At 42.1% G+C, this 15,542-nt stretch overlaps 1 protein-coding gene across 1 annotated transcript in view; it reads left to right on the top strand.

Annotated features, from left to right (window-relative positions):
• Positions 1-15,542, top strand: part of ADGRD1 (adhesion G protein-coupled receptor D1) — a 243,246-nt gene that overhangs the window by 141,421 nt on the left and 86,283 nt on the right. Inside the window, exons 17-18 of the mRNA XM_019486663.2 lie at positions 9,685-9,788; positions 14,629-14,740. Coding sequence (XP_019342208.1) covers positions 9,685-9,788; positions 14,629-14,740 — 216 coding nt within the window. The remainder of the gene's footprint in view (positions 1-9,684; positions 9,789-14,628; positions 14,741-15,542) is intronic.

A 15,542-nucleotide genomic window follows, 5' to 3' on the forward strand; every position in this document is an offset into this window, starting at 1 on the left:
CCCATGATTCATTTAATGCAAGAAAAGAGTGCCTATGCCATCTGTTTAGATTATAAAGCTTTTCAAGGCCTACGCTGTCATCTTGTTCGATGTATGTCGAGCAGATCAGTGGGCCATAGTTAGGGCTGCTAGGTGCCACCAAATACAAACAAATAATAATAAATACCACCAAAACTATGCCCTAGTTTTGACATCACTACTTAGCACAGTTTATTGGTTAATGTTAATGTTTTAGGCTCTCATCCAGCAAAGCACTTAAGTATGTGTTTAACTTCAAACATGTGAGCAGTCTCTCTGAAGTCAAGTTTAAGTAACCTTAAAGGGAAACTATTACCTTTGATTTAGGTTCAGAATGAATCAAGATAGATTATCGACTGACACCAGGAGGTTATTTCTTGCCAGTGACTGCAATTCCATCTGTACACAATCTATCAGAAATGAATTACATGTAAATACTGTCTCATTTGTAATAAGTAAATTGTTATCTATTACAAATCACATCTAAGAAAAAGACTAGAAATCTCCCTTGTGTGGTTTTTTTTCTAGTTCTGCTTGAATACGTAGCTTGCCACGTAACTAAAACACCCAGAACGGCTGAACAAAGTACACAATGGGGTGGATCATCCCTACTTTAACTTAATTGAAGTTGTGGGTGTTAAAGCTCACTATGCTTTTAGAGATCCAGTTTGGTCACTTGTAGCTCTGAGAACTTGCTTGGCTGCTGATTCAAAGTGATGAGGATGTAAAATAGCCAGTCGAAATATTGTTTAGGTTTTTAAAGATACATTTTGCGTTCCAACCACTAACAAATGACTTTGTGACGCTCGGTTCATAGTTCAGAAGGAGGTATCAATCAGCATGAGTCAAACTGCCTGTCAGTATGCCTGAAAACACGGAAATATTTATGAAAGGGAAACATCTGAAGGACTCCTGCTCCTGCAGCTGGAATGCTGTTGACAGCCCCTTGTAGCTGTAGGATCCTGCAGTCTGCAGGGCGGAGAGGGCTGGTGCAGGGTTGCAGTTGCAAAATCATGGCCACGGCTTTCCCTTTCTGTGAGGGCAAGAGATATTTCATCTTTTTTTTTTTTTTACTGTTGTGGTTCAATATAAGTGATACCAATTTTAGATTGCATGGAAGTGTATCTCTTCATGCTCATAAAAACAGTTTTGAAAATATCTTAAAATTATCCAGCACTGTAAAAGGAGAGAGGAATGTATGTGTGCATGCGTAAAATGTATTGGGTTAGAGTATTTTTCCTTAAAGTATATATCGCAGAGGTATTTTTTGTTGTTGTTAAACAACTGCCACTCTCAAAGGACATAAAAATAATAGCCTAAAATCATAATCTTTCCTCTTAAACTTTTCAGCTAGTAGAGGTCCAGATTAAGTGCTTAATGGGACAATGAAATGCATCTATCTTGGCATTCTTACTGGTCCCTGGTGTGTTGCAATTGAATACATTTACTTTGTGCTTTTCATTGTTGGGCATGTGAAACAATGCCTTTGCCCTGTATTTTTTCGCTTTGTGTTTGGTTTTTGAAAATTAGGTAGGTACTGCAATATTTTTCCCCTGTTGGCTATCACTGACAGCTTATCTAGCCAAAGAGATCTTTGTTCAACTGATGGGTAAGAGTTGTCCAAACTGTCTGCAAAGATAAATCAGCCTGACTCCCCTTTTCTCCATTTTATCCTCATATATGTTGTTTTGAGGATTTACTGTTAAAATGGCTAATGGATCAAAACAAGTCCTGGCCTTAAAATAGCATTAACTCAATGAAACATGCACTATTTTTTTGCACGTTTTAGCTAAGATTTCTAAGTGTGGAAATTTTAGGTCATACCTATTTTGCCTTTTGTGTTAAGTATTGATTCTTTCTTTCTTTTAATATCATGGACATACTGCATTCCTATGAGATTCCATTTCTATGCCAATGAAACTTGGTTATTTTCAGTAGAGCTCCCTTCCTGGATTGTCTGCTTCCCATCATGATTCCCCTGAGGAAAAGAATGGCTTAATGCACTGGAGAACTGAACCCTAGGACATATTGTTGATAGCCAGAGAACAGAGATATCTGTCAATTATTGAATTTCATATAGTGGCAGAGAAAGCAAACTAACTGTTCTTGGAAGTGTATTAAAAAACCTCAAGAACTATAATGTTTTTGTAAACTCTTTCGAATGAGGAATTCTGAATCAAGTCCCATTGTAATCAGTATCCTTAGCAAAACACCACAGGCCTTCCCAAGAAGAGGTGGATGGTGGCAGTCAATATATTGCATCCTGTGGTCAATAATTGTTTTTTGCTAAGAACTTCCCCTCTATGCGGCATGGGTCAAACTGCAGATGGAGTACTGCAGGGGTGATACTTGCCCTCTATGTGGCATTGGTCAGACCGCAGTTGGAGTACAGCGTCCAGTTTTGGGCGCTGTACTTTAAGAAGGATGTGAATAACCTCAAGAGGGTCCAGAGGAGGGCCACTTGTATGGTTAAGGGTTTGGAGGCCAAGCCCTATGAAGGGAGACTGAGGGACCTGGACATCTTCAGCCTCCACAAGAGAAGGCTGAGAGGTGATTTTGTGGCTGCCTACAAATTCATCAGGGGGGCGCAGCAAAGAACCGGAGATGCTCTGTTCACCAGGGCACCTCTTGGGGTAACAAGGAACAATGATCACAAACTGACAGAGAGCTGATTTAGGCTAGACATGAGGAAAAGCTTCTTCATGGTAAGGGTGGCCAAAATTTGGAATGGGCTTTCAAGGGAGGTGGACCACTCTGCACCTGCTCTGGACTTGGCCCAGTGGAGCAGATCAGCTGGAACATGTGCACACAGCCCCAACCCTGGCCCTCCCTTCCCCACTCCTGCTCCAGACTCGCCGGGCTATGTTGAGCAGCAGTGGTAGTGGGGCAGAAGCTGCTGCTTGGCATGGGGGAAAAGCAGCCTCCCCCCTTCATTGCTGCCAGGCCCTTCTTGCTGCAGCCACCCAGAGCTTGTGTCCAGGCTGCCCTGTGGCTCCTCTGCAGTGCCACCACTGCCTCACTGGGTGGCTCAGAGGAGGTGGTGACGGCAGTGCAGAGGAGCAACAGGGCAGCCTGGGTGGAGGCTCTGGGTGGCTGCAGCAAGAAGGGCCTGGCAGTGGGGCAGGGGGCATGTTTTTACCTCATGCCAAGCATCGGCTTCTGCCCTGATGCCACTGCTGCTTAGTGGGTAGTCCAAAGAAGGCGCGGGGCGGGCTGGGGTTGGCGCTGGGGCTGTGCACGCCGGTTCCATCTGGTGCACTCCAGCTGAGGCAAGTCTGGAGTGGGCACGGGGTGGGCTGGGGTCGGGACTGGGGCTGTGCACTGTTGGTGGTAGCAGGGTGGAGCAGCAGTGCCCGCAGGCTCTGGGTTGTTGGCATGGTGGGGGTAGAGAGGTGGTGACCAGCCCATGACAGCTCCCCAAAACTGCCTATGTGGCCCTCAGGCCCATATAAATGCCTGTCTGTATAGGGAGTGATGTGAAACAGCAGGGAGAGAGCGCGTGTGTGAGAGAGTTCTGGGTGTGTATCTGGGTGTGCATGTGCTTGCATAGACACAAATTACAAGGTAGAAATGAACCGCTACTGAGAAACCCATGCGTAGTGTCTTAACATTACAGTTGAGTTACAAATAGTCTTCGCTATTTGAGGTAGCACAGCTGTTGCGTTGGTTCAATTAAAGGGTCACTTGCCCTCAAAGCCCAAGGAACCAGGTTTTTGTGTTTCTTTTGAGGAAAGGCACTATTAACAGGCACAAACAGCTGTTCCTTTAGCAAGCATCTTGCAGCTTCCACATCTGCCTGGGATATACCTGTTATGTTGGCCTGGGAACTGAGCTTAATTTTATAGTGTCACACAAGCTGGGGAAAATAACACTGCTCCCCTCCATGCTGACTGCACTAAATTGTTTTTTGCTTTCTACCATTGTGAAAGCTTTTAAGAGGATGAGTTTGCAGATCCAGGCTGCCATCCTGGCCTATGAGATGTTTTTGTAGAATTGGCAGAGCAAATGTTTTAGCAAATGTAACTTACTATATTTTTGTTGCCTTCTTACATGACTTATGGGGCTATGAAAGCTCCCGCTGGGCTTAAATGATTGAATCCACAATGTTTAAAATTATTATTGCTTTATATTGCATAGGTTGTGCAATAATATAGACCCTGTTGTGCCATGTGTGCAGAACAAAAAGGACAGTCCTGCCCCAAAGAATTACAATCTTGTTGCCTGACCCCAACCAGCCTGGTCTTAATCATACTCAAATCTCTGTCCTCTATTCCCTTCCTCAAAGAGCAATAGTACATGCTTCTGATTAGATGAAGGGATTGGTAGCTAAGTGACTGAGATCAAACCTTGAGCCCCAGTGAGATTGCTTTGTGCCATTCCACTTCATACGACTTTTCCATGTGCCCTGGTCTCACCTCTGTGCTATGAAATCATCTTCTGGAGAAGGGATGGTGGAACAGAGGAGTTCAGAGCATGGACTACCTTGAAACAAATACTGTCCTGAAAAGCAGAAAAAAATGTAAGAGAGTTATACACCCTAATTCTTTTTTTACTTTCATTTGGGTTTGTGTACCTAATTCTCATAGCCTCCTTTGGAAATCTCAGTCTAAGAATTTTACAAGAGACTGCCACTTGTCTCCCAACAGAATGACCCTGTGCTGAGTTTCCCTTTTGGCCTTCCCCCTTGGATTTCCTGATTTGGCTGTTAATTGGGGAGGAGGAGTCTATTAAGTCTGTTCACACCAAGAGCAGAAAGCAAAGCAGAGCAGAGCAGATGGACTACGTCTACACGTGCGTGGTTGTTTGGTTTCCTGGGGACAACTAGCAGCAATGCACCTTGTGCTGCCACTAGTTGTCCCCGGGGAAAGCCCATGCCACGGGCGCTCTGGCATGTGGCAAGTTACCCCGGGTGGGGTGGGGGAGGCTGGGGCCAGCACTGAGTTGGACCCAACAGCCTTACTTGGGGTCCTGGGGTCCTCCCAGGGCGACAGCAGAGGCAATTCTGCCTCATGGAGCCTGGCCAGCAGCTGGAGTGGGCCTCCAGCCAGCCAGGCTCTGGTTTTGAGTGGCGTGTGCTGCCCCTGTATGCACTGCTCTAGGCCTTTTTGTTTTTTGTGGGTTGTTTTTTTTACCCCTGCTCCCTTGCAACATGGAGAACAACTGAATGTGTGGTACGTGGCACCACAGATGTGTCTGTGGTGCCACGTACCACACAGCCATGCTTGTCTGGACACAGCCCTGGGGGGGTCTATGAACAAAAGTAATTCCTTCAGTTTAACAGTGAGTTAGACATATTATGTTAGACATATTAGCAAGACCAAACCAGGCAAGAATGATGTAAGCCTTCAACTTAAAATATAGAAAGAAAAGCAAAACTCTGTATACAAAGTCAGAGACATGAGGAAGGATTTATCTACTTGGTTGCTTTCAAAACCTTTATAATAATTTGGTTCCAGTTTTCCTTCACAATTTTTGATTCCATCCTCCCTACTGCTCTATTTTATGACTTCATTGAAATTAAACTTTGCTGTGTGAAAATTGTAAGGAGCAGATTACCTACTGTTTGATGACATCTTTCCCACAGCTATTTTGAAAAGGACTACATGGTCTTAAATAATTTTTAATAAATACCTTGGCAGAGACCTTTGGAGAATTTGAGATTTTGCATGTCTCAGTGAAAATGTTATTAATAAGCAGCCATGTGGCTGAGCTGGTGAGAAGAGAATGTTCCTTCAAAACATGAAAAGCCCTTTTGTAGAAGGAGAGAATTTAGAAGAGGGCTGTTGGAAATAGCTGTTTGGAGGATCCTACTGCCAAGATGTTGTGTTAGCATCCTAATCAAGTCTAATTTTATCTGATATCTAAAAGGTAAAGGAAATGAGCTATCTCTGTTCACACAGTTTAACAGAATTTTTCTTATCTAAACAGAGATTGCACAGTGCCAATGAGTAAAGTACCTATGGTCTCCAACATGGTGGGTACGTCTACACATGCACACCCATACTGCGCAGTAAATACCATGACTTATGCCAACTTGAGCATAAGTTTGATACCTGCATCATGTAGGTATCAAATTTACTCCTGATTAGCTACTGTGAAGTAACGCACGTGTAGACACCTTACTGCACAGTAACACTGTGTGTGGACTAACTTGGGACTAAAGTTAGTCTCAAGTCAGTCCACGTGCAACATTAATGCACTTTAACGCTAACATAGATGCTGGCCTATTCCCGCTTACTGTGCAGTAATTTACTGCACAGTAAATTTAAGCCAGTGTAAAAGCACATGTAGACATGCCTACTCTGTCCATAAATTAATGTGTTGCATATCGGAGACATAATTCTCGCCTTGGTGCATCTATTTCTGAAGTGAAACTTAAGAGGGAAACTCAGAATGTTCCTTTGAAATTGTAGTGCAAGGCACTTTGTTTTTAATATATAAATAAGGCCCATTTGGATTGAAATTCAGTTTTAGCAGCCTTTCTGGAGGCAATTAGAAACATCAGCCTCATCGGCCAGGGCCAGCATTTAATGCCTCCAAAGGACTTCAGCCTGCCAAAATTAATTATTCATTCCTTCTTTAATTTGATTCAGATTGCATTTTAAAGGTGCAGCTGTAATAGGTTAGCTGGTTCTTAGTTCTTAATTCAAAACGAAGAAATGTTTCATAGGAAGAGTTTGCATTGGCACCTTTTGACAGTTGATTTCAGTGTAGGACTGAGCTCAGGCACTGGATTGTCTCTTGGTAGATCACAGTTCAATTGCATAAACAGGGTCCAAAATTTTTTCCATTGTAAATGACCTCATGGTACTACTGCTGCTTTTGAAGAGAGTTGACCAGTACAACAGCGAAATATAACCTGCTATTGTGTCAGCACGGAGTACAAGAATATAATTACAATATCCCTTATTTCCATCAACCAGTCAAGGAAACAACCTTGGTTTGTTTCCTGCATACGCATGTTTTTGTATGCAGGTTGTATCCTATTTATGAATAAATTTGTCATCAGCAAGTCAGAGAAGTGATCATTTTACAGTCGTGTATTGATATCGCTTTCTTCAGAGCAAATAATAACAATAGAAAATAACATTTCATATGGATATAACTATGAAACGGTCAAGTGTTGGTCTGCAGAGTAAATGACATTTTTATAGTGAAAGCTGACAATATTTGTATGGGGGAGGCAGAGGATCATCTGGAAAGTGAGCTTTTGTTTCGAGCATCTGTCAAAGCTGAAGTTAAGAAACATCTGTATTTTATAGTATTTATGACTGCTCACACCCAAGGCTATATCAGTGTGTTTCCTAGCATTTCACATTTATTCGGAGTTTTGCAGTAAGAAAATTCTCCGTGGGCCCAGAGAAGCAAAGTTTTTCAGACGCGCAGAAAAAAGTTTTTTGGTGGATGGAAACAGTTCGGAGATTTGCTCTCATCACATTTTTTTCACATATGGTTCAGTGTTGCTCTGGATACTCTTTAATCTACTTTTCTTTAATATCTTCTTTGTAATGAAAAAAGTAAGTCTTATTACCCGTCTGCATCATTAATGGAACAGATGGTAATTTTTTGTCTTGGACTACAAAATTGTCCCATTGGATAACTGACTTGCTTAAAAGATTATCTGCTGAATTCCAACAGCGTGAAAAAATACAGGAAAAGCAAACTATGGTGGAATTAGCTCATTGGGAACGATGCCCTGATTTATAAGACACTGTTTCTTTGCTCAGTGCATGGTGGTTTGAGGTCCCAGGTACCTTTTAAAAAATATGGTTACATTCTGTAATAAGAGCTATGCCTGATTGTACTGTTCCAGTGATCTAACAGTATGTCGGCAATAGCCAGGAGACAGCTCCTATCCTCTGTCCAGCCTACCACACAAATGGTTCATGTTGCAGAAATAATCTGAGAGAAGTGGCCATAGGCAGCATTTCTGCCGGCCAGCTCATAAGGATGCGCATTGGAGATGCTTTTGAAGAGTTCATGTGCACCTTTCTTCTATCTGCCAATAGCACAGAAACAAGCTATAGCTCTGTATTTGGGGCTAACTAAAGCTGGTGGCAGCCTCATGTCTGGTTGAGAGAGAAGATTGCACGGTGTATTTCATAGGGACCTTATGCCATCGAACCAGTCGTCTGTCTCATCATTTAATGATCCGCAGACTGTTGCCAGGGCTGGAATCCATCACGTCTCCACAAAAATGACTGCACGTGAATTGACACCGCTGGTAAATAACTACAATACAATGATGCATATGTGTAAAACGCATCATTAGCGATTCTATTTAAACTGAGTCTGTTTTTTATAAGCCTTTGGGTTGCCTTCCCCACCCTCTTGCTTTTAAAGGGCTTTTGAAGAACGGCTTGTTATCAGAGCTGCTTGAGAATTTCTTAATGAAATGTGTTTTTGGGAATTAAGTCTGTTAGTGTAGAAGGGAGCGTTTTGGTGAATTCCCTCCTTGAAAAAAAACAAATGTGGAAATAGGTCTTGAAATGGCTATAATTCCCCTTCACGACATTTTCAAAATGAAAAAAAAAAATCTATTTTTTCAATTTTAAAAGATGTTTTCATCTGGAAATGTAAGGTCGCTTGTAATAAAAAGGTTGAAATCAAAAGAAAGAATTTCTCAATGATCACAATTAAACATCTTGCTTGAACCAGTCAGATTTTTTTCAGGTGTTCTGTTTATGGAAGGTTCAACTTTGTATTGAGATTTGACACTTAGAAAAATTTGGCTCAAAAATTCTTGTGACATGTTCGAATGGCTCCCGGTCCCGTTCTGTTTCTTACATTCAAATACTGCCTTGCCTCCACCACTAGATATGGCTTTTCTTGACATTTTTCACTCAGAAGGAAATTTATGTTGAAATATAAAAGGAATAGCTAATGGCAAACGGCAGGAACATTCACTGTCCTGCAGAGTGGTTTCAAAATGAACCATCTTAATGCTCACCCTGGGTAAGGTGGAAGGGCTGAGGATTTGGTGTTTACAGAAACCAATAACTTTTTTGTTCCTACAAGATACTCCTTCCATGTCAGGATCAGAGGTGATGTTAGAGGTGGATGTTGTTGCTCCCATTGCTGTGTTTCTTCTGTGGTTTGAGAGGAGTCAAACCAACTCCTTTAAAAAGCACCATATTTACCGGCTACCTTGGTTTATCAGTTCTTACTATTGCGGTGCATCGATGGCATCTGTACAATGATGTCAGCTATTGTAGCATGAGAGCATTTACAAAGTGTCTTAAAAGCTATAACAATCTAACCCCTGCCATTGTTTGTGCAGCCCTGATAAACTGCTTTTTGTTGGTTTATCTAATCTCAGGGATGACACTATCACAGCCGTGTAGATAGAACCAACCTCTGCTGACGAAATATGGTCTTGTATTTCATAAGAGGGGAACTAAATGACACACATATTTGAATGCCCTGGGAGTCTGACTTTCAGTTCAAATAGTGCAATTCATTTCCCATGCTAGATACCGTTGCAAACGGCATTGAATGCAGTGATGTGTGCAGAGACTGGGGTGGAGCTACCCCAAAGGAAGAACGCAGCTACGTCCACTGAAATGCCACGTGCTGACAAGCTGTCCAACCTTTGTCAGGGTATACAGTTCTGCAGTCTAATAAATCAATTAATGGATTTTCCTGTTGTTTCCTTTTTATGCACAGCTGACCATTCAACACCAGGTGGCACTGTCATCCATCAGTTACATTGGCTGCTCCCTGTCCATCTTCTGCTTGACGATCACGCTGGTCACCTTTGCTATACTGTCGTGAGTCATTTTAACTTCATACCTGCTGAGCAAATGTTGCTCTGAAAGTTTGACAGTTTAATGTAGAATCTTCATTTCCAACCACCGGACTGGATGCTTTCAGGTATTCAGAGAATTGTAAAGGTTATTAATTCCCTAACCCGTTTTAATTAGATTCTGCACATAACTTTGTAACAGTTGGTTGGCTGTTCCTATATTAATTTCCCCAGATTGGAAGGTCTTTAAATAGCAAGTGATTTCCTTTGCAATATACTTTGGGGATTTTTTCGATCCCTGTTGTGCTGCAGTTTTGAAATCTGCAGAGAGGGTGAGCCTCATCCTGAGGGCAGGGAATTTAGCCTGAGCAAAAAGAGCTAAAAGATTGGATTCTCCCATTTACATTTATATTAATCAGAAGCAATAAAGCAGTAAAGGAGTGATGGGATATACAGGCGATCTTTTGCCTGCTTTTGTAGGGTTGCAAGGTGGGAAAGGGGTTATAAGAATGGCACCTGGGGAAAGGGCAAAGCATCCACAGCAGCACCCTTTGAATCCTGCTTACCCTCTCAAGCTGAAATCCTGGACCACTGAAGTCAATGGGAGTTTTGCCACTGACTTCATTGGGGCCAGGATTTCACCCTGAGGGTTAAAGTGGGACTGATATGCTGCACAGCTCTTGCGGCTCTTGGCTCTTCTGCACAGGTTGGAATTGCACACTAGACCGGAAAGTACTTTTTGTTAAAGTGGTTTCTGCTTTTGATCTGCTAAGAATACTTTGTTACTTGTTACCAGTTTATTACTTCACTAATCTTCCCAAGGAAAAATGCATGGGGTTACGACAAAACACGGGGTAACAGTGCCTAGCTATTCTTTTCCTACCTGGATTCCCCTGCACTACATTTTCCTTTAATATTTTAAGCAGCTGCCAGCAACTAGCATGTAAAATTAAAGTGGAATAAATCTTCCTGAGAAATGACTGAACTGGAGTGCAGCGTGGTACAGGCACCAGTCGAAGTAATTTCTGAGTTGTGTGATGTGATCCTTGACTTTTTAGACAAGAAGCAGTGCACAGTGGGCAACATACTGCAGTCTAGAGACCAAAAACAAGGTAATGAAAATGAAAATAGGATGCAGTCAGGAAGGGCCCACATAATCTCAGCCAATTTGGTTACCACGGTGAGAATGTAGATAGGTTCTGAGGCTCCCAGGACTGGATTCATAATACAGTTTGGGGAGTTAGAGATAAGATGTTGTATTTCCATATTTATAGAAACCCACCCATATGTAAATACTAGCACAGTGCAGTATTATAAAGTGCTGGATTTATATAAACATGGAAATACTGGGCTTGCATCTCCACTTGCTCATTCTGGAGTTATATCATTGACCATGCTGGAGTTATTCCTGATTTGCGTCAGTGTAACTGAGAGGAAAATAAGGCCTAGGTGGTTAAATATCAGTAGGTAAAAGAGTCAATAGTTAATTTGGTTTTAACTGTTGGAATTGCCATTAGCACAGGAGGTATGTGTTAATAATGAAAATAGATTAAACTGATAGTTATCTATTTCAAAAATCCTCCCAAACACTCTATATTGCCTGTTAGCGGTATGAAGAGAGTCTACCTTACTCCTTATCTCAAGTTTTGTTGCCTTAGGAAAATAGTATTTTAGAATGGACACTGGAAAAGAAAATGCACAATAATCTCTAATCCTGAAGAGGTGGATAGGACTGGATAAGATGACCCTGTGTAGGCGTTTCCTGTCTCTAATTTCTATGAAATCTATCTTGGATTTTTCATAGGAATCGGATACAGTCCACAATCCCACATTTGTTTTCAAGGCTTCAGTTTATTTCTGCCAGCCTAGTTTTCAAATGAGCTGCTCTATTAGGACAAATAAATGGTGCAGAGAAAGTGAAATTAATGCCAGGGTCTATGCTACATCCCTTTGCATGTTAGTCTCTGTTAGAAATATGGGGACCCTTTAGGGGAATGTACCATCAAGAGGACATTTGTCAGGGAATGCACTTGGCATTTAAGTGCATTTTTCATTATTACTTGTATTGCAGTAGTGGAACTGAAATCAAGGCCACATTGTGCCAGGCTGCACAACACATTTCTGAACAAACTTGCAGAAAGTATATGGTTTTAATAGATATGACAAAAGATGAGAGGGCAAACAGGTGCAAAGATTTGAAGTGCTTTGCCCAAGGTCACCCAGTACATCAGTGGCAGAGTGAGAATGAGTCCTTGTCTCCCAAGTCCAGTCCAGTACCTTTACCACTAGCTCTCACTGGGTTCCAGCTGTTAAGGTGATGATTTGAATACCTAAGTGTGACTTCTGCACATCCTGTTAAGGAACCCACATTAGAAACTAGAGCATTCATGCTTATGGCCTTGCTTAAAAAGACACTAAATTAGTTGAAATATTTATTCAATTTGTTCAAATCTTGTGACAATTATTTCTAGGTCTCTAGAAAGTCTTTGCAGGTTATGCCTGAATTCAGTGTACAACACACTGCAAACTCCACTTTCCATATGTGTGATGTGGGGAGTGGTTAGAGTGGAATTGATCTGCTCTGCTTCTGGTTGTGAGCTCAAAACAATGGCTATTCATGTATTTGAAAAGGGATGGAGCTTGGTGATAACTTAGTACAATGCTGGTGAGGACACTTGGGTTGTTGTGCCCCTATAGGAAGAGGAGATATGAAAAGAGTTAAAAAGAGCATAGACCCAACTCCTTGGCTCAGCGCACAGATTATATATAGCAATTTAAAGCTGTACCATGCCAAGTTAAAAGAATTTGATTAGGTTTTCATTGTAGGGTAGGGCTTTATTAGGAAGCTGAAAAGAAATGTTTCAATACAGTGTTAAATGACAATGAGGTTTGTGAAGTTCTTAGCTACTGTACACACTCAAAATAGATAATCAGTATCTACGTGTGTTGCCCTGGTTGCCTCCTGGGTAGGTGATGCTTCAGTTTGTCTATGTGCAGTTCATTACTAGAGAGAGATTGCCACTGTACTATACTGCTTGTCTCCGAATTGCTTCTAGGATACGGACAGTTTCTTTTCTTTTCTTTCACTTCTGACATTCTAATTGGGTGTTAAAACAATGACAAAAACTCAACCAAAGTATTTTTCTTTCAGTCTGTCTTACCATGCCCAAGAGCGATATGTCATTCAGAACAGTTGTAAAATGAGATGTTATAAGAGTGGAAATATTCATTTTGGGGTATAGGCAGATGAGGCTCTTTGGGTAAATGTGATATCTTTTATTAGACCAACTAAATAGTTGGAAAAATTGTTCTTTACAAGCTTTCGGGCACAAACATCCTTCTTCAGGCATAGGTAGAGTCTGGTTTGGATATAGAATACACTACTGTGCTTGATACCAAACAACCACCCATTTACCATTAAACAGTTAAAACGAACAGGTAGGAACTGAAGCTATGTGCAGACGAAACAAGGGGTGTGTGTGCACGACACTTTAAAGTGCTTTTGCACCACTTCAATGGTGTTGGTGTTTGCACACCTTGGCAGTGTATTGCGCATTAATTCCAGCCACTGTAGGAAATTCGGCAGTGTAATGCACCTTAAATGACTTGGGGTGCAGCAAACTGAAACTCCAAGGAGGAGTTTTAGTTTGCTGCCCTTACAGTTGTGGAGCAAAGCACCAGGCTCTGGGCAGCTCTGCAGGAAGCCCTGCAGGCAGCCTGGCAGCAGCCTGGGAAGGCAGGCTTCGCCCAAGAAAAGCTGAGAGCCTGATCTTTTTTTTCCCCCCTGCTCTGGAGCCTGCTTGAGCTGTGTGGGGGCCTGGTGTTTCCCTCCGTGACTGCAGTGCCCCCCAGGACTGCCCGAGCCGGGTGCCAGCGAGTGAGTGCCTCCTGGCAGTGGGGGGGGAGGGTGGTGTCACTGCCTTGAAGGAAAGCACCAGCGTGCGTGCCCCCCCCGCTGCCCAGGGACCACTCCACTCACTGGCAGCTTGCCCTTTGAACCCTCTGATGAAGAGGCAGGTAAGTCCGGTGTGTGCACAACATGAGATTTAATCAGTCCTAAATTGAAACGGTGTTTTTAAAAACCCACCACTTCAATTTAGGGCCCCTGTTTCGTCTACCCATGCCCTTAGAAACAGGATTCATTAAGTAAGAAAGCTTTTTGTTCCTAAACATTCTTCTCTTCTTAGAATCAAATTATGTTGATTTTCTGAAATGTTCAGATAAGTGTGTGTGTGTGTGTGTGTGTGTGTGTGTGTGTGTGTGTGTGTGTGTGTGTGTGTGTCTTTTTTCCCTCCTGGTTCTAACTGGGAACATAATGAAGTGATTGAAAACTCCTAAGAAAGCCTGTTCTTATAAGATTTCCAGCCTGCTGTTTTAAAGCCAATGGGGAGGGGTTCATTTAGTTTGTTTTGTGATAATGTTCAGGTTTCGTAATCAAGGTCAGGCCCTCCTTAAAGTGGGCATTCCCCAGGCACTTAGGCATATACTGTTCTTCATCTATTCTTGCATATAAAATTATTGTGCTAGATACCAGCTAAAGTGCTGAGGTATGGGGCTGGATCCTGCAAAGTGCTAATCTACCTCTACCCCCACTGTAGTTCTGGGAGCCTTGAAAGCTCAGGCCTTTTATAAATACTCTTCCACCAGTCATTAATACAACTATTTCACGTGCAAATCAATGCTTTTGGTGAATTCATTGTCATGTCAGCGTACTGTTGAACCTAATGACATATTGCCTACTCCTGGAAGATGAAAGAACCCAAAACTCATAATAATAAAAAAGCAAACAAACTTGCAAGTAAATCAAATGTACTTTTGCTCTGTGGAATACTATTTTAGTTATGAACCTTTTCTTCTTTACCCAGGTCTGTCAGCACCATCCGTAACCAGCGCTACCACATCCATGCCAACCTGTCCTTTGCCATCTTAGTGGCTCAGATCCTTCTTCTCATCAGCTTTCAATTCAACCCCGGGACAGTAAGTATTAGATAAAAAGTATTGGGTTTTTGGCAAGGTACCTCTATGGGAATGAATGCTTCATGCCAAGCCCACAAATGCTTTCCTTGAAATCTCTCTCTCATTTTTAGCACTTGTCTAAACCAAAAAAATCCAGTTCCTATATCACATAAGGGTTTCTATGTACCCAAACTATTTTTATTGTCATAATCGACACATATAAGAAGAAACAATTTCTGTTTGGTACCATTCTATGTTTTCATACTAGTCTTATCACCAAAGTAATTGCATACTTTTCAGTTGTGCATTATTGAGATGACCACTATCTATTATCATATTTTTTTCTTTCATTCTCTTCCCAAGGAAATTGTGGGCCCAGCAAAGTGTTATAGAATCATAGAAAGGGAGGGTTGGAAGGAATCTCAAGAGGTCATCTAGTCCAACCTCCTGCTCAAAGCAGGACCATCCCCAACTAGATCATCCCAGCCAGGGCTTTTGTGGGTTTTGAAAAACCCCAAGGATGGAGCTTCCACTACCTTTCTGGGTAACCTGTTCCAATGTTTTACTACCCTCTAGTGAGAATTTCCTAATATCTAACCTAAACTTCCCTTGCTGCAACTTGAGACCATTGCTCCTTGTTCTGTCATCTGCCACCACTAGGAACAGTCCAGCTCCATCTTCTTTTGAACCCCCTTTAGGTAGTCAAAGGCTGCTATTAAGTCCCCTCTCAGTCTCCTCTTCACTAGGCTAAATAAGCCCAGTTCCCTCAGTCTTTCCTGATAAGTCATGTGCCCCAGCCCCCTTATCATTTTTGTTGCCCTCC

The sequence above is a fragment of the Alligator mississippiensis genome, chromosome 10 (assembly GCF_030867095.1).
Source record: "Alligator mississippiensis isolate rAllMis1 chromosome 10, rAllMis1, whole genome shotgun sequence".
NCBI classification, from domain to species: Eukaryota; Metazoa; Chordata; order Crocodylia; family Alligatoridae; genus Alligator; species Alligator mississippiensis.